Source organism: Caretta caretta, chromosome 4 (genome assembly GCF_965140235.1).
Source record: "Caretta caretta isolate rCarCar2 chromosome 4, rCarCar1.hap1, whole genome shotgun sequence".
Taxonomy (NCBI): Eukaryota; Metazoa; Chordata; order Testudines; family Cheloniidae; genus Caretta; species Caretta caretta.
Window position 1 is genome coordinate 128,024,140 of NC_134209.1, and position 20,624 is coordinate 128,044,763.

At 41.7% G+C, this 20,624-nt stretch overlaps 1 protein-coding gene across 2 annotated transcripts in view; it reads right to left on the reverse strand.

Annotated features, from left to right (window-relative positions):
* CRMP1 (collapsin response mediator protein 1) overlaps positions 1–20,624 on the reverse strand; it is a 62,981-nt gene that overhangs the window by 36,687 nt on the left and 5,670 nt on the right. For both annotated transcript variants that reach the window (XM_048848904.2, XM_048848905.2), the window contains exon 2: positions 1,526–1,614. In XM_048848904.2, the coding sequence (XP_048704861.1) occupies positions 1,526–1,614 (89 nt within the window). The remainder of the gene's footprint in view (positions 1–1,525; positions 1,615–20,624) is intronic.

Here is a 20,624-nt window from a genome sequence, read left to right on the forward strand (position 1 = left end):
AAAAAGGAGCTCCTAAGACAGAGAAACAATGTATTATTTATTGATCGTTGTTATTTTTTCATGCCCTAGCTTCTGGCCTCTGGAGACGTGCACTGAAAACCTGCATATGTCACAAGTGAAGAAAGTTTGGTGGGCACAAACTAGTCTCTATTGGATATTTGTGAATATCACAACATCTTTGCACTTCCACAATTCAGCAAAATTAGCAATATTTCTTCTCAGCCAAGGTCCAGAGTGGGAAGCACAGAACTGCATGAGGAACCTTGCATCTCAACTATCTGAATCCATTCAAGGCTATCTGAAATATGAGTTTCTGAAGCAATATGTTTATCCAAAGAAAATCTGTATTGCTCCTGCAGCTGGCATCCTGAAGTTGTTGCAGGTTCTGTTTGTGGTGAGAGAAAGAGACTTGCTTTAAATCCGATTACCTTGTTAAAGTTTAGGAATTCGCTTGCGTTTTTATCTTTTTATTTCTTTTGTAACCAATTCTGACTTTATGCCTTGTAATTGTTTAAAATCTATCTTTCTGTAGTTAATAAACTTATCTTATTGTTTTATCTTAACCAGTGTGTTTGGATTAGACTGTGTGGGAAACTCCACTTGAGGCTGGAGCATAATCATTTTCCTTTGTTGAAATGACGGACTCACAATGAGCTTGTCCTGTCCAGGAGGGTTCTATACAGCACAAGATGCACATTTCTGGGGTCAAGGCTGGGACTAAGAACATGCAGGTGTCACCCTGTATGTAACTCATATGTGGCTGGGAGAGCATTCATGTATTCAGCTGGGAGTTATTTTACATGGAAGTGGCTGTGTATAAGCCGGGCTGCGAGCAGTGGCAGTTCACAGTAAAGCAGTGTAAAAAACTAGAGCTGAGGGGATACAGCTGTTCAACAGTCCAGACTGTACCCTGAGGAACGTGACACCTGCCCATCTCTATATAAGTGTGTAAGAAGAAAGAACACAAAGAGCATCTATATTCAGTGCACAAGCAGCGATGTACACAATGCTGGTGTACAAGAGAGCAGCCATATATGTACATGGGACACATACTAGGGGTTCCGTGTGAGGAAAAGTGCCTATGTAGGGACTCAGTTTCCACATACAGCACAAAAATGGCACCAATATCATCAAGAGAAAATAGCTGTAACAAGCACCCCACAGCCCACTGAGCAAGTAACCGTTCATCTTCGCCTGGGATCTCTTGCACTAGAGATACCTGACAGCTCGGCTGGGCTTGTGCGACTACCTGCACTGCACAGGTGTTGACACAGACTAAGTCCTGTCAGAAGTAACTGAAAATGGACCCATTGCAGGTGCAAAGAACTCCAGTCACACTGACTGACGGCATCTTCTACCTGCCTGACACTAGCAAAGATGAAAAGCAGATTTTTATAATAAATAAAATATTCCTCTACAACATACAACATTAACAGGCATCCACAGAGGTGTGCAAGCTGGAGGAGTCAAGCTCACTGTTATAATTAATATGCATGCAAAAATGTTCAGTATTTTAAAAACCAACTTTATAAGTCCATCTTCCAGGTATATGTCTGCATAGAAGGAGTGGTCATCATTGATAATTCTTCCACCTTTAATGAGCAGTCGATCACTCTGAGGGGAGAAAAAAGAAGAAACATTTATGAAGTAAACAAAAATGGAATCAAGTCAAATACAACAAACCTAACCTTTATACCATGGACCCATTAACATCAGAAGTGCCAGGGACACTCAGTTCATACCAGGGGTAGCCAAACTTACTGGCCCTCCAAGCCAAATATAACAATCTTCAGAAGTTCGAGAGCCAGGGCACACCTGCTCCTGCTGAAGTCCCAAGATGCGTTTCCTGTGAGCTGCACGCTTGGGCGGCCGCGCAGGTGATGAGCAGAGCCGCGCACATCCAGCGTGTGTTCCGGTGCCCCCCAGCCCCAGCTGCTTTGCAGCCACGTTGCTCCTGCAGCTGCTTCTGAGACCTTCCTGCTGGCTGTGCAGAGCGGGGGGTGGGGGAGGTAGGAAAGGAGGTTGCTGTTGTCAGGGTGTCCCCCTCCCCCAGTCCCTGTACCCCATCTCCACAGAGCAGGGTAGAGGGGACAGGGCTCATCAGGACTCGCAGTAGTCTGAGGTCTGAACAAGCCTTCCGGTGAGTGCCTTAAAGAGACAGTTCTCGGTCTCTCAGAGACTTACCCAGCAGCCAACACACACAATCTCTGTCTCTGTCTGTCTCTCTCTCTCTTCCCCACTCCCCGCCCATGTAGGGCAGGACATAGTTCAGGAGGAGAGCTTTCAGTGTGTGCCTTAAAGAGACAGCAGACAGGCGTCTCTCAGAAACTTCTCCAGCAGCCAGCACACACACACAAACACAGAGTCTGTGTGTCTCACACACACAGACACAGTGTCACACACAGAGTCTCTGTGTCACACACACAGTGTCCGTGTCACACACCTCCCAACACTGTTGTTATTGTTGTTCCTTCTTGGTACTCCTGTAACCCCCATATAGTCTCTCTAATTTTATTCTTTCAAAGTGTGTTATTTTAGTTTTTTGAGACTGATCTATGCATTTCATATTTTTTATTTCTCTCTTGCACTGCTTCTTTGCATCCGATGAAGTGAGCTGTAGCTCACGAAAGCTTATGCTCAAATAAATTGGTTAGTCTCTAAGGTGCCACAAGTCCTCCTTTTCTTTCTTTGAGTAGTGAGTTCTAAAATGCCTAGCTTGTCCTGGCTGGAGTAATTATCCCTATTGGTAACTTTTTAAAAATATATACTGTATCTAGGTTTTTTGTTTCTATTGGTGGCGCACATCCGCACATTACCTTGAAGCACATAACAAAATGTATTCTGCACATGGATGGAAAATTGGTCCTGAGCCCCAGCAGGTGCGCCCCACAGGGCTGAAGACCCAAGATGCCCCTACCCGCTGGGCAGAAGCTCTATCCCACCACTCCGCTGCAAGGTAGAGGTCCCGAGCTCCAACACCCTCTCCCCCCCTGCCCGCCCCAGTCTGGTAGGTGGAGAAGGGGAGGCATGGAGGACTCCACGAGCCACACTTTAATGGTAATAGGGTCATATGTGGCTCACGAGCCAGTTTGGCCACTCCTGGTTTATACATTCCACCTATCATGTAATCATGCCACCTGAAAGGCATACATTTTCTGAGTTTTGTGTCTGGGTTTTAGTCTCATCACTCCCATCAAAGTGATGCCATCAAGATGAAAACCACATACCATTTTTTATAAATGCTACCTGTGTTGCTAATAACACCTCATACAATTAACAATGACAAATGGAGTAACATAGCCTTCCACCTTATCATAGAATCATAGAAATACAGGGCTGGAAGGGACCTCCAGAAGTCATGCTGAGGCAGGACCAAGTAAACCTTGACCATCCCTGACAGGTGTCTGTCCAAGCTGTTCTTAAAATCGTCCAATGATGGGGATTCCACTACCCTGATAAATAGAAAGTTGTTCCTAAAATCTAACCTAAATCTCCCTTGCTGCAGATTAAGGCCATTACTTCTTGTCTTATCTTCAGTGGACATGGAGAACAATGTCCTCCCTCAGTCTTCTTTTCTTAAGACTAAACAGAAACCAGTTTTTTTAACCTTTCCTCATAGGTGAGATTTTCTAAAACTTCTCTCATTTTTGTTGCTCTCCTCTGGACTCTCTCCAATTTGTCCACATCTTTCCTAAAGTGAGGCAACCAGAATTAGACACAGTATTCCAGCGGAGGCCTCATCAGTGCCAAGCAAAGTGGGATAATTACCTCCCGTGTCTTACATATAACACTCCAGTTAATACACTCCAGAATGATATTAGCTTTTTTGCAACTGCATCAGACTGTTTACTTAATTTGGAATCCACTATAGCCCGCAGCTCCTTTTCAGCCATACTTTCACCTAGCCAGTTCTTCCCCATTTTTAAAGATAGGTACCATGTTTTCCCTTCTTCAGTCCTCTGGCACTTCACCTGTCCTCTATGAGCTGTAAAAAATAATTGCTAATGGTTCCAAGATTGTTTCAGCTAGTTCCTTAAATACCTGAGGAATAATCTTATCAGGCCCTGCTGACATGAATACATCCAACTATCTAAATATTCTTTAACCTATTCTTTCCCTATTTTGGCTTGCATTCCTTCCCCCTTGTTGTTAGTACTAATTGTGTTGAGTATCTGGTCACCATTAAACTTTTCAGTGAAGACTGAAGCAAAATGGGCATTAAACACATCAACCTTCTTGATGCATCAGTTATTAGCTCTCCTTTCTGCTAAGTAGAAGACCTGCATTTTCCGTCCTCTTTCTCTTGGTCCTAATAGATTTAAAGAACCTCTTCCTATTGTCTTTTATGTCCTTTGTTAGGTATAACTCATTTTGTGCCTTAGCCTGTCTGATTTTGTCCCCATATACTCGTGCTAGTCTTTTGTATTCACTTTAGCAATTTGTCCATGTTTCCACATTTTTTAGGATTCCTCTTTGATTTTCAGGTCATTAAAGAGCTCCTCATGGAGCCATATGGGCCCTTTACTATTCTTCCTATCTTTCCCTCACATTGGGATAGGTTGCAGTTGTGCCTTTAATACTGTCTCCTTGAGAAACTGCCAGCTCTCCTGAAATTCTTTTTCCTTTAGATTTTCTTCCAATGGGACCTTACCTATCTATTCTCAGAGTTTGTTAAAGTCTGCTTTTTTGAAGTCCAATTTTCCTTATTTTGCTGTTCTTACTTCTTCCTTTCCTTAGAATCATGAAATCTATCGTTTCATGATCACTTTCACACAAACTGCCTTTCACTTTCAGATTCCCAACCAATTCTTCCCTGTAGGTCAGAATCAAGTCTAAAATGGCTGTCCCCCTGCTTACTTCCTCCACTTTTTGAAATACAAAAGTTTCCCATACATTCCAAGAATTTATTGAAAATTTTGTTTTGCCATATTACTTTTCCAACAGATGTCTTTTCCAGCCTTGATGACACCCATTGACATACAGCCCAGATGGACAGTGGACTGAAATGTATTACCATCTGATGGATATTAAGTGGCCAATGTGAAATGAGTTTGTGGGCACAACCTAGTTCCTAGAGGACAAATGTCCAAAAATGCCAAAGCCATCACATACGATAGTAATTTTCAATCTTGGGCCAGATCATACTACAACTCTTTTATGTCACTACCATAATGTACAGGAGCCATAAAGGGAAAACAATCACCCCCAGGACAATTCCCTCAACACAAGAGCAGCATAGACCTAGCATACATGGCCCTACAATGCCCCCTTTATAGCCCCTGTCACAGGGCCAGCCAGGGTTAGGGCTAGAGTTGGAAATACAACCAGTAATGGCCAGAGAGTCTTTACTCCAGTAGTTCTTGGTCCCAGAACAACTTATTGACTACAGTGGGGAAGCTGCCTTAACTAACAGCAGCCCGGTAAGCTCAACTGTGCTGGTTCCCCAGAGTAGCCAAGAATATACACCTTTTCCCTGCCCCCTCCCCGATCTATACATTCTGTGCTGTGCCTCACAAGAGACAACATGGAATCTGGTCTCTGGTTGACTGTCTCAGCAGATAGATGAAGGACTCAATGGACATGGAGACTGAACTACCTTCTCACCCCTCCAGGTGATCCCTCCAGATTCATTTCAGGGGACTTTAGTCACGCAGTTCAGGGAAGTCTGCACTGCTGCGGCCTGCTCAGTATCCATTCTGTGAATGGAACAGTTCAGTCTCCAGGGCTAGATTTAATTGCACTGTCACATGGCACTGCTGCAGGGCGAGCTCTGGGAGGGCTACAGCCAGCCCAACCAAACTCGGCTGTGCAACATAAGTGCTTGAGAACGGAATGAGAGTGACTGGTTTACCAGTAAACAGACCAGTTTACTGACTTGGCTTGCCTTCATGGCCCAAGCTGAGTGACATGCATAAAAGGGGGGAAATGAATTAGTTTTCTGAGGGAGTTAATTCTGTGTGCATGTCTTTATATGTGAATCTAGTGTTGAGTAAGGGCTCTAGCAGAGATGTGCAAGGGAATTAATAGGGGGAAAGAGTTCCCATGAGAAACAAGAAGCCAGTCAGGGTCCCTTTTCCATACCCCTCTGTGATCTCAAAGAGCCTCCCAGGGGGCAGAGCTATAGCTCATCACAGTGCCATAGAGCTGGTCAGCAGCAGAAAGTGAGAGCCTGCTGAGTGTGTCCTATATGCACTCCACCATCCCCAATCCCACCCAGAATTTCAAAGAGCACAGGGAAAAAGAGGGAGTGAGCGCCACGCAATCTCTCTTGGGAGGTACAGCACGCTCCATTCTCTGTAGTCTACTAGCTCTGCAGGTTGGTATGAGATGAGAAGAGGGAAAGAGTGAGTTCTGACCTGAATGAGCAGTAGAGTTACACACACATATCCACAACTGAAGGTTACTTTTGTAAAAACTAACTCAGCATGTTTTCACTTCCCTTGGCCTCAGCTGTAAAAGTAAACTGGTTTTAGTCAGGTTTCTGATTCTGATGTACTAGCATCACGCAGCAGTGTTTGGATTTTGAACACTGCTGGCAAACATGTAAATACACAGAGCTTTTACATAGTCATTTAAAAAATCAGCAATAGGGCATATGTAGACCTCATAAAAATCCTAAACTAATTGCTAGTATCCATTTAAAGTTGATGAAAGCTGAATTACTAAAAGCCCATGTCAAGCCTTGTGTGTAAATGCTTAGGAATAGTAATTCATGTCTGAGTTGGAAGAATTTATATTAATTTGTAGTAGCCTAACTCCTAAGCGGAGCACTGTTCACTATAGGAATAATAAGAGTCGGTCAGCATTTTGCATGCAAGTTTTCAGTGTTAGAGATGAACAAATAATGCCAAATATATATATCTATAATATTTTGTGAAGAATTGTTCAAAAGTTCAAAGAATTTGCTGGTGCCCTGTTCCTAGTGCTTAGGTGTTCTCATTTCTGTGAACATTCAAGTAATCAATTTACACTTGCAAAAATGTTTGCAGAAAGCAAATTTCAAAATTGCACAGAAACTAAAGTTTAAATTCATGCACTCGAGGAGTCATGCTGGAAATGGTAGCACACCTCACCTAGCCAGGAAACAGGAATAATATCATGTGACTTATCTAATCAATCACAACTGAGCAACACAGCTCAGATTTCAACCATTCATGGATTAATACATATTGAATTTGGAAAGATATTAGTCAAATAACTGTGAACAGTGAATAACTTTGAGGAAGCAAAACCTGTTTCTTCCATAATTAGAAGAAGAGGTTACATTAACTGAATAAAATATCCATTATAAATAATGTGTTTGGTTCCATTCAGCAATAAGGGGCCTCTGATTCTTCTGTTGCTTCTTTTCAAAAAGATGAATAAGGATTCCCATTTTGCCTTGTATCTCTTCTAGATCCTGAACTTGCAAAGACTAAACAAAGGATTATTCACGTGCCTAAAGTTACGCAAATACTTGAGTCCTCAATTTAGAAAACGTTTAAGCACACACTTATGTTTCCCCACCTGTAAAAATAGGATTATATTTAACTCCTTTGTAAAGTGTTCTGAGACCTGCTGATGAAAAATGCTACACAAGAGCTAGTTGTTATGATGTCAACCCCTGGTCAGCAAAGCATTTAATTATTTGCTTAATTTTAAGCACATGCTTAAAATTCAGCATGGATATAAGTGGTTGTGGGTTTTTTTTTCAGAAGCAGGCCCGCCATACTGTTCTGTCTTTCTGTGAAAGATACATCTGATAATCTAACCATCCTGAAGAAAGAAGTTTTCAATATAATACATGAGGAAAGATCATGTACACAAAAGGTTGGAGACTTTTCATGAGATAAAGTATGCAGGGGACTCCGGGGTAAAATCAAGGCACTGAACTACAATGAAATATGATCCCTATGGGATCAGTCTCAGATGCTACTAACCTTTGACTATGAAAATGTGGAGAGGAATGCAAGTCCCCACCCTAGAATTTGCCTTGCTGATCTCAGCTATTTTTCAGGCTCTCTATTGTCAGTAGTAACTGCAGTATTTTTTAATGAGGGGCCTGAAAGGTAATGATTTATTTTGAAGTGTGCTGGCGGTTGTACCACCTCACCATGGTGATTTACTACTGTGCCTGCTGACCTGGACAGACCATCATCTTGTGGACTCTTTTTCAGCTCATTCAATTTCCTTTTAAAACATTAATATTGTTCCACTACAAAGAGACAGCATCTCATTTATCTGTTGGGGGGAACATTACCAACATTTAAAAACATCCCGTCTGCTGCTGCTAATGGGTCACCAAAGCTTTCCATGCATCAAGATGTTTTACATTTTTCTTTATAAACAGGCAAAGGTTAACAATACAAACAACAAAGGCAATAGGTCAGGGATCTTATTAACAGACAGACAGAAAAGAGGCAAAAGTAGAACCCAGAAGGAACAAGCAAGGACTATAAGAATTATTTTGTTTCAGCAAAAGCTACACAATATAGTAATTTGTAACAAAAAACTATGCAGGCCCAAATTCTGCAAAACACTTAACCGTCTGGGTCACACTTTATCTTAAGAGTTCATATATAGTTTGTAAAGCGTTAATAAATGATTAACAGATGTCACAGGTGTGTTAGAGACATGAGTAGCCTGTGATACAGATGGTTCTAAGTGAACCGTGGTAGAGAGAGGTAATTCCATTTTGAAGAGAATGATGATATTTTGGAATTTGGTTTCATTCTCCTTCAGAAAGAAAACTAAAAAAATTGATATTCTCTGTGACAGGAAATGGTGCCTTGACTCCTGAGCAATCTACCAGATGGACTGCCCCAGAGCCATGGACCCTGGAAAGCCCTGCGGTCCCTGACTCACAGGCACTCTGCATTCTCCCTGGAAGCCTAGGGAGCCAGAGCGCAGCTGATGAGGAGCGGAGCTGGCAAGGTGGCAGGAAAGAAGACAGGATTGATGAAACCCTGCCTGGTTTTCACTGGAATTTTGTCAAAATCGAACGCTCTCTGCAAACGAATCAGCCAATTCTGACGACAAACTATTGAGTTGGAATTTTTCCAGCCAGCTGTCGTCATAAGCACATCTGTAGAAAGTGTTACAGATTGTTACAGAGTTGTACAGGTCAATGGGTTGCTTATAACCACGGATTATAATGATCTAGAATAACTGACCAATTATTAAAACATCTATTAATATTGATTAACCCTTTATAAACTATTTATGAATGGAACCTTAATATAAAATGAGACCAACGTGTGAAACTGCCATCCCTATTCAGCAAAGTACTTAAGCACAGGCTTAAAGTTCAACACATACTGAAGCACTTCGCTGAATAAAGGCCAGAGAAAACAATGAACAATACATCTCTCTCTGATCATCCTGTCTACATCCCTTTTATGTTGTATTCTGCTCCCTCTTCCTTCCCTTCTACATTGTATTCTGCTCTCCCCCCTTTCATCTGCCTCTGTTCTCTCTACTGTAAACTCTTCAGGGCAGGGAGTGTCTCTTGTTGTACAATGCCTTGTACAACGAGGCCTCAATCTTGACAGGGGCCAGCATGTGCTAACACAATAGAAATAATAAATAATACATTAGAGTCCAGGCTCAAGAGGAGACAACAGTGTAAAGAGGGTCTGCCACTGTTTAGAAAATATTCAAATAGTGCGTTACCTGACCCCAGGCTCATGAGCCACAGGTAGCTCTTCAGAGTCCAGGGTATGTCAGAGCCCTGCTCAGCCGCAATTTTAGGTAAACTGAGTCAAATGTTGCTCAACACACATGAAGCAGCCTGGAGAACATTAGTGGGAGACTGTGTGGGAGCAGCTTAGAGCTACTTCACACATGCTGGGATGGCAAAAGCAAGTTGCAGGCATCCACCCCTCCTGCCACGCTGCCAGGAACAAGGGGGAAGACCTGCCAGCATCTGGAAGGTGGAAGGAGAAAGATGAAAAGGAGATATCAGGTTTAAGGGAGAGATCCAAAATGATAACAAAGCGAAGTACTGACCTGAGATTGTACCAATATAACCTACCTAAAGCTAAATCCTCTCTCAGTTACACCAGAGATGTGGGATAGCTCCACTGAAATCAGTGCAATTAGTCTGCATTTATACTGGTGGAATCAAGGGAAGAATTTGGCCCTAAGTATTCCTACTTCACCCATCACTGCAATATAAGTGACGATATGGTCACAACAATGTTACACTGTCATCCCCGGAAACAACATGGTGCAAACCTAACAACAGCGCATCATGCAGCGCTTAGCGGACAGCTCCCGGCATCTCCATTTTATGAGTGCATGACTCTCCAGCTCTTCACGGCTGAGCTCCCTGCTGTATATCACACAGCACTTACATACTACGGACAGCCACCTGCTTGTAAATGCTTTGCAGCATTTTTCTGGTGATTTCTCCTAATCACGGCCTAACTTCTCCTGCTTTAATCTGCCAGTAAAGCCACAGAGCTTAGTCTGTGACAACACAGCAATTATCATGGCAACAGAAGGAGATGTCACAAAGTCAGCATCATTCGCTGCAGGATCATGCAGGAGGAGGGGCTGTCTGCTAGGAGAAAGCAGGCTGTTATCCAGATACGACTATTGTCTGCACGGTATCAGAAAGAGCAAATATCTGTAGGCTGGAGACTCATGCTTTCTGTACAAAGGTCTTTTCTTACAAGTCTGACACAATCTATACACAGGTTTTTTTAAGTATGGAAATGTATTTCCATGTACCCACAAATGGCAAAATGCCTGGTAGAGATAAGAGATAGATCTGAACCCACCCCTAATGTTCAAAGTTTAAACCCAGCTCCAGTCCTGAATTTTGCAAATGGCTCCCTGTAGTTTTAATGGGATAATCCAAAAAAATCGCTGGATCAGTACACCACCAAGCTTTGGGTTATTGGAAAATCCGATTCAGATGTTATGGTGGGATGTACACAACAAAGTCAAAAGCCATCTGTCTTCATATCCACCTTTTCTGCTGAGCTAGAGTGATCTTTTTAAAAAATACAGACATCAAAATATGAACAAATATTTTACACTGACGTTTCTTAGTCTGCTACTGAAATTACTGAGGAATGAAAATGCCATCCCCCAACATGAAATGTTCTAATGGGTTATCATGGCTAATTAATGTACTGTGTCCAATGAAAATAATGCAGCGGTGCATCAGAGTGAATTGACACACATTGTCTACTGTATTCATTCCAATCATATCACAACTGCATAGTTTATTTCGATATAAAACCACATCCAAATCCCTACAAAATGGAGCACAGAAAGTACCTCTAGTATTGTATCTGTACCTTTGTTCCACGTGTGGAACTCCCACTCATGTGTTGTCCCCAGAGCCAAATAAACCAATCATCCTTTTTTAATTAACTACAATTACTTTAGCTGCATGAGAACAACAATAACAAAACAAAACCAGATCAGGCTAGCACAATGAACAGGTCCAGAACCATTTCATTTTTGGCTTCAGTCTCTAGCTCCTGCTCCAACTGCAACCAGTGCCAATTGATCAAGTCTTTTGAAATGACTCCCAACCCACAATATTCCAGGTCTCAAAGGTGGCCACGCCCAGGGCCAAATTCATCTCTCGTGTAACACTACTGACTTTAGTGGAGTTATATCAGCGATAAACCTGACTCCCAGTCATCACAATTCTTAAAGTTCCACAGCTGACAATGGACGGTTTACACCGAAATCTCAGGTAGCATATAGACCTTAATATGATTATGTATCTTGCCATGCATCATAATCAGAAATGGTCTTTTCTGTGTTCCAAATCCACTTGTATTTCCAATTCACTGCCTATGAATGTGTGTGATTTGAGAGAGGTGATCTGAGAAGTTATTAGGCTTCAAATACGTGCCTCTTTGCTCCTTTAACATTTCCAAAGTAGAATAGTCTGCCACTAAGCCTTTAAAAATATCTCTGGCTCCTCTGCTTTAGAGGGAAGATACATATGCTGATGTTTGTGTTTTCCTAGACTAACAGAACATCAACAATAAAAACTACTTGGATTAATATTGGCTAGGGGTAGGTTTTCAAAGGCTACCTCCCATTGAAAGCCCCACGCCTCTTTGTGCCTTTAAAATATCTCCCCCCGGAAAGTTATTTCTCTAAGAGACAATATACAGAAGAGCTTTTTTTTCCCTGAACATGGTCAGTTTTAATACTGGATGTGTTATGTTATGATTAAGCCATTTTGGTTTTAGCAAGGTGAAGGAAATGATTTCAAAATATTAGCAGCAAATGAAGAAAGCCATCCCTTCCTAAGCGTTTGTGTCCTTCTGGAAAGGATCAAAGAAACCCTGTAAATGGGATTCCACAAAGGACTGTCTGTGTCAAAACTTTAAAATATCTTAGTTTTTAAACAGCATTCTTCTCTCTTTGTAATCTCCATGACCACGTTATAGTGTAATATTAATCTTCATATTTCATAATATTTCAGCTAGTGTGAACACCAAATTATCTAAGGACCTAGCTTGTAACTCATTTATATCCTTGAGGCATCATTTCTGCTAGCACCCTAATGGATTCACCTGCCCAAAAGCTTTTAAGCCTATTTTTTTAACGAATTTATTCTTCTATACAGTAATTCACTTAGGAGGGATTTCATCAAATGTAGCAATGCCATAGCTTGGTGTACAGCCAAGTTCATTCATGTTTATTCGTTTAAACAATCTGATGTTCCTTTTCTTTCTCTCTTTTGGGGACCTAGCTATTTATTCATCTAGCAAAATCTCATTCCTTTATCATGCAGCGTAAAAGGGTTACACTGTAAAAAACAAACCTGTGTAAATTCTTCACAATAAATGCCATCTTTTCATTGCTTCAGCAATATCAATCGTGTAGACCCCTCACACTCCCTATTCTGGCAAAACAATACGTATCGGTGTCAGTGGAAGAGTCACCTGAGTGTGGACTGGAGGATACAGCACTAAATGTGTTCCACTGGCTGTCATTATATTTGCCTTCTGGGTTAAACATTTCCATTATGGCAATTCAAATTGAATTTCCAAATCTCAACAGGCTAGTCCCGGAAATGTCTCATCCCAGAGGAAAAAAATAAAGCAATCCAGCACAGCTTGTTCATGTTGTAAACCACAGAATCAAAGATCAAATTTACTAATGCTCTTTTTGGAAGCATGAATCGGGCCAGAAGGACAACTTTGGCTCTGGTGTAGAGCTGCACCAGGTCTGAATTTGACTCACAATATGATGGGTGTTCAATGGCCATTCTGGCAAAGAAGTTAGTAGCTCATGGCCACAGAAAGAAAAGCATTTCATTAGATACCCTTGTTTGTCCAGAGTATCTCATGAGATCTAATGAGAACTTTGGAGAGCCAGTGAATTTGAACAGGATTCAGAGTTGTCATAAATATAAAGGGAAGGGTAAACCCCTTTGAAATCCCTCCTGGCCAGGGGAAAGCTCCTCTCACCTGTAAAGGGTTAAGAAGCTAAAGGTAACCTCGCTGGCACCTGACTAAAATGACCAATGAGGAGACAAGATACTTTCAAAAGCTGGGAGGAGGGAGAGAAACAAAGGGTCTGTGTGTCTGTCATATACTGGTTTCTGCCAGGGATAGACCAGGAATGGAGTCTTAGAACTTTTAGTAAGTAATCTAGCTAGGTATGTGTTAGATTATGATTTCTTTAAATGGCTGAGAAAAGAACTGTGCTGAATAGAATAACTATTTCTGTCTGTGTATCTTTTTTGTAACTTAAGGTTTTGCCTAGAGGGGTTCTCTATGTTTTTGAATCTAATTACCCTGTAAGATATCTACCATCCTGATTTTACAGGGGGGATTTCTTTATTTCTATTTACTTCTATTTTTATTAAAAGTCTTCTTGTAAGAAAACTGAATGCTTTTTCATTGTTCTCAGATCCAAGGGTTTGGGTCTGTGGTCACCTATGCAAATCGGTGAGGCTTTTTATCCAACATTTCCCAGGAAAGGGGGGGTGCAAGTGTTGGGAGGATTGTTCATTGTTCTTAAGATCCAAGGGTCTGGGTCTGTAGTCACCTAGGCAAATTGGTGAGGCTTTTTACCAAACCTTGTCCAGGAAGTGGGGTGCAAGGTTTTGGAAAGTATTTTGGGGGGAAAGACGCGTCCAAACAGCTCTTCCCCAGTAACCAGTATTAGTTTGGTGGTGGTAGCAGCCAATCCAAGGACAACGGGTGTAATATTTTGTACCTTGGGGAAGTTTTGACCTAAGCTGGTAAAGATAAGCTTAGGAGGTTTTTCATGCAGGTCCCCACATCTGTACCCTAGAGTTCAGAGTGGGGGAGGAACCTTGACAAGAGTAGTGACTAGAACATTGGGCAATGTGTTTGCAGCAACTTATAATGCTTAATTGTGGGCCACTCCATGTTGAACTAACCGGAGTATCTTCAAAGCTCCTACATTCAAACCCAAGTACAGTGCATCACAGTAATCAAGGCTAGAGGTCATGATTTCATGGGTATTCAAAGCCAAGTGCTGGACAATCAGGATGAAGCTAAATCTCTTGAATAGCCACAGATGGAAGCAGGCCTTTCTGGGACTGTCATTAACTGGGTATCCAGTAGCAGAAAGAGCTCCAGAAGGACCCCCTTGTTTCTAACAATCACAGGTAATATGTCTTTGTTGGATGGTGATGTTTAGCATTAGCTAATCCTTCTAAACATTTTTCGCCTTCGTTCCAGCATCATCTCCAGCTTCCCTGGAGTTTAGCTTCAGTCAGTTCATGTTCATCCAAGCACTGATCTCACTTAGACTCCTGCACTATAGATACACTAACTAGCTATCTCCAGTGGAAAAGTTAGTGTCGAAAAGGCTCAGGTGCTTTTACCACCAGGTCATCTACAGCCCTCCACCAGCACTAGAACTATGGTGTGAGAAGCTATGAAAGTGTTAGCATAGATACGGCCTTAAATCTCTGGGAGATGATGCTGACACTGGAAGTGAATTAAATGTATCGTTGAGCGATCACATATTGCTGGCATTTCAGGAGATGGCATCTTCCAATCTCCCCTAGCAGTTTTACAGATACTAAATACAAACAGAAAAGGAGGACTTGTGACACCTTAGAGACGAACAAATTTATTTGAGCATAAGCTTTCATGATGCTCAAATAAATATGTTCGTCTCTAAGGTGCCACAAGTACTCCTTTTCTTTTTGTGAATACAGACTAACATGGCTGCTACTCTGAAACATAAATACAAACAGGAAGAAGATACCCAGGAGGGAGAGGAGTTATTTAGTTTAAGCTCCAATGTGGACACAAGAACAAATGGATATAAACTTGCCATCAACAAGTTTAGGCTTGAAAATTAGATGAAGGTTTCTAACCATTAGAGGAGTCAAGTTCTGAAACAGCCTTCCAAAGGGAGCAGTGGGGGCACAAAACCTTACTGGCTTCAAGACTTATTTTGATACGTTTATGGAGGGGATGGTATGATGAGACTGCCTACAATAGCATGTAGCCCATCTGTGATTGCTAGCAAATATCTCCAATCTCTGGTGATGGGACACTAGATAGGGAGGGCTCTGAGTTACAACAGAGAATTCTTTCCCAGGTGTCTGGCTAGTGGGTCTTGCCCACATCTTCAGGGTGTAAATGATCATCATAACTGAGGTCAGGAAGGAATTGTCCTGCCGGGTCAGATTGACAGAGACCGTTGGGGTTTTTCGCCTTCCTCTGCAGCATGGGGCATGGGTCACTTGCAAATTTAAACTACTGTAAATGGTAGATTCTGCGTAACTTGAAGCCTTTAAATTGAGGACTTCAGTAACTCAGCCAGAGGTTCTATTACAGGATTGGGTGGCTGAGATTCTGTGGCCTGCAATGTGCAGGAGGTCAGACTAGATGATCATGATCGTCCCTTCTGACCTTAAAGGCTACGTGTCTAAGACAAAGCCTTATGGAAGTCTGCAATTTACCCATCTTGACCATCAGTGACCAGTTTTAGAGGATTGTGTCACCAGAAAGAACAATACTGACAATGCTATTGTGATCTCTTTGTAACCTGTTTCTTTCAAGCCTGCTTGCCTCTCAGCTCTGCTCACTTCAGTCAATTCTACATGTTACATCTAAAATTATCTTCTTTGCCCATTGTTATGAACATCTTCCTATGTTGGCTTCCTACCGCATTTTACATCAAATTCAAAATTCCCCTGATATATCTCACCTCTTGTCTCCTATTATACCCCATACTACACCCCCATACATTACATTCTACCAGCTCCACTGCATCTCATCTCCTTCTCCCACTGATGACTCCAGGCCACTGTTTGGGCCACTCCCTTCTTCTGGAAGAGATCCTCATCTCTAATAGACTAAGAAACATCTCTCTTACTGGTCCTGCCTCAATCCTCACTTCTCGTGGCTAGCTGTCCACCACTCGCTGCACACCCTTCCTTGTCCTCCTGTTAACTGAGCTCAAATGACAACATGAAATAATTTAAAATGTAAATAAATCATTGAACTAAACAACGCATGTACCAGGCACTTTGCTAATGTGTCACATCTCTTTTGCCTGTATTTTGTGTATTTAAACTGGCAGCTCATCTTCCTACATGCCTGGAAAATACCAAGCGCTATAGAAACACACAAAATTGACTAGGGGGGGATCTGACAGAGGTCTATAAAATTGTGACTGGTGTGGACAAAGTAAATAAGGAAGTGTTATTTACTCCTTATAACACAAGAACTAGGGGTCACCAAATGAAATTAATAGGCAGGAGGTTTAAAACAAATAAAAGGAAGTATTTCTTCACACAACGCACAGTCCGCCTGTGGAACTCTTTACCAAATGATGTTGTGAAGGCCAATACTATAAGAGGGTTCAAAAAAGAACTAGATAAATTCGTGGAGGATAGGTCCATCAATGGCTATTCGCCAGGATGGGCAGGGATGGTGTCCCTAGCCTCTGTTTGCCAGAAGCTGGGAATGGGCAATGAGGATGGATCACTTGATGATTACCTGTTCCGTTCATTCCCTCTGGGGCACCTGGTATAGGCCACTGTCGGAAGACAGGATACTGGGCTAGATGGACCTTTGGTCTGACCCAGTATGGCCATTCTTATGTTCTAAATGTAATAATGAACAGCAAACAATGATAGATGTTTCAATGCTTCATCGCATCGTGGCAGAGCCCCTGATTCCCCAACATTATTTGGAGCTTCATCCTGCACAGAAGAGGTGTAGATTGTGATGTGTACAAGCACCAGGTCAAAAGTGATGGGCAGGACCATGGATGCAGGAGAACTCAATCCTACTTTAATGAGAGTGCAGCTGCACAGTCAACACGATTCCTGCCTAGAACACAAGAAAAGTCTAAGAAGGGAGTATGTCGCTAACTGTCCTATTCTCATGATGAGGATGATGATTAAGCAGATTTCTAATTGGACTCCTGGTCCATTCCCTGCCTCTTCTTTACTCTGCACTCAAGAACAACAGGGTGAGAGCCCACTAAGGGCTTGGGATTTACTTTCACTCAGTGCAGAGGACTACGTGATGTGCTCAAGCTTATTCGCACCAACTCTCATCCTCTGCTTACACCTGCACAGAAACACAACCATGCTACACTCCCTGCTGAACCCTATGGAAAAAGGCTTAGTGTCATTATTTATTATTTTATAGACCCAGAAGTCTACTAGGTCTGTCAAAGAAGACAGAAAGACAGAAGCCCAGATCCACAAAAGGTATTTAGGCTCCTAACTTCCATCAACTTCAATGGAACTTAGGAGCCTAAGTACAATTTTGGATGGGGGTTGAGTTCCTGCCCAAAAGTGTTTGCAATCCAATCGCTGGATTCTGCCACCCTTACACTGGGTAGCACTATACCTCACCAGTAATTAATTTCATTGATATGACACAACAAGTGGGAGAGATGAACAGTAGGAAAGAGACAAAGAGAAAGGGTGAAGGTAACAAGATGCTCACATGGTCCCTGCATTTCGGCATGTGCACAGCATTGTGGTTCAATTCAGAGTTCATTTTTTAAAAAATGTATAAAATAGGGCTGTTGATTAATCGCAGTTAACTCACGCGATTAACTCAACAAATTAATCCCAATTAATCGCAGTTTTAATCGCACTGTTAAACAATAGAATACCAATTGAAGTGTATTAAATATTTTTGGATGTTTTTTACATTTTCAAATATATTGACTTCAATTACAACACAGAATACAAAGTGTACACTGCTCACTTTATATTATATTTACCTGTCTGTTCATTCCCTTTGGGGCACCTGCCATTAGCCATTGTCGGCAGACAGGATACTGGGCTTGATGGACCTTTGGTCTGACCCAGTATGGCCATTCTTATGTTCTTATGTTTATTATTTTTTATTTCAAATATTTGCACTGTAAAAAACAAAAGAAATAGTATTTTTCAATCCCCCCATTATAAGTACGGTAGTGCAATCTCTCTACCATGAAAGTTGAAGTACTGTATGAGTACTGTAGTGAAATCTCTTTATCATGAATGAAGAATTATGTAAAAAAAAACTTGCATTCAAAAATGAAACAATGTAAAACTTTTGAGCCTACAAGTCCACTCAGTCCTACTTCTTGTTCAGCCAATCGCTCAGACAAACAAGTTTGTTTACACTTGCAGGAGATAACGCTGCCTGCTTTTTGTTCACAATGTCAGCTGAAAGTGAAAATAGGCATTCGCATGGCACTGTTGTAGCCAGCGTCGCAAGATATTTACATGATATTTGTAGTCAAAAATAAATAGAAAGTGAGCACTGTACACTTTGTATTCTGTGTTCTAATTAAAATCAAATATATTTGAAAATGTAGAAAACATCAAAAAATATTTAAATAAATGGTATTCAATTATTGTTTAACAGTACGATTAATCATGCAATTAATCACGATTAATTTTTTTAATTGCTTGACAGCCCTAGTATAAAAATAAGGAACAAAAAGAGATTTTAAGATAGTAACTATTTTTCACACATTCATTGTGGGCATCACAGAAGAGATTAATTTTCAGGAGTGATTAACATGAGAAGAGGGCGTGGGCTTGGCAGATTAGACTAGACTTGTTCCATACAAAGGGGGATGCATGAAAGAAAGACATGGAGAGGTTCATGGGAGAAATGGATGAAGAGGGCATCAGAGCTGGCATTGCAAGCAGTGAGCAGGAGTCCGGGAGCGACACAGTAAGAGGCAAAGTCAGACAAGTAGGGAATAGCAAAATTATTTCCCTTGTCAGATCACAGTGAGCATTCTATAGGTAACTACTATTGTGCTGATTTCCTATCATGATTTTTGAGTCTCTGCCATGACTGGTCAGACTGAGAATGTTGCTTGGTTCTTCCACAAGGATACATGTACAGGGATGCTAGAACTAGGAGTGACGGGGTACAGCAGCACTCTCTGGCTTGAAGTGGTTTCCACCATATACAGCGTTTGCAATTTGGTTCAATGGCTCTCAGCACCCCCGCTATGCAAATTGTTCCAACACGACTCTACGTGTATAATACACACTTAGAGTCTGATGTTTCCGTTCTCACCCATGGAAGAATCCCTCTGAAGTCAGTGGAAGTTTTGTCTGAGTAATGATTGCAGATATGGCTTTTGGTGATGCCCTTCAATCATGAACTGGGAACAACAACAAAACATTTCCCAAAACCATTTTGGAATCTTTGACAATTGACTAAACAGAGCCAACGCAACCCCTCACCACCACCAGTCGTTGGTACAATATAGGATACTGAGGCCTGCCTCTGCTTTGCTTGCACATCCAGAATTCCTTCTGACTTCTGTGAGAGTTTGGGACACATGATTAGTACATCGGACAGCAGTACTGAAAATCCACTGCAGAGCCTTCAGGAAGCAAGATTAAGGATCAATCTGTACTTCCCCAATAGCAAAACTCCAACTGATATAACGAAAACAGAGCTGGTGGCAGGTCCAAAAGATCAGGGGGAAAAAAGTTGGAGATGCTATCAAGGGTGGTTTTGGTTGATTTTTTGTTTGATAATTTTGCAATGAGCATTCATTATGTTCAATAAGAGCCCTGGAGGCTTGAAGCTGCAAAATGTTTCTTTACCAATTTTTCCCTTTCACTCATTCACTAATGTAGAGTTTATCTTATGAGCTGTGTTATTGTTATAAAGACATAGACACAGACACCTCCTGTTAGGTTGTAGACTCTTCTGGGGCAGGAAATGTACACACCTCACAATATACAGAACCAAGACTATTTGCATAATTTGCTCCCCGACACCCGAGGGGAAGAGTAAGGGACAGAAACAAAGTTCAAGTTCTGGGTCTGCCAACTTTGGCTATGTTCTTTTTGCCTTTAATTTGGTCACAAAAACAGCACTGGTACTAATGGATATGCATGTGGAGAGAATTGGGCACCTTCCATATCTGGGGCTCTCTTTCCTTGTTCTTGATTATGTTGTCCTAAGACAACAGGAAATAGTGAAAGCTATAACACACTGTGGATTTAGAGGCAAATATCTCAGTCAGTTCATAGAATATCAGGGTTAGAAGAGACCTCAAGAGGTCATCTAGTCCAACCCCCTGCTCAAAGTAGGACCAATCCCCAATTTTTGCCCCAGAGCCCTAAATGGCCACCTCAAGGATTGAATTCACAACCCTGGGTTTAGCAGGCCAATGCTCACACC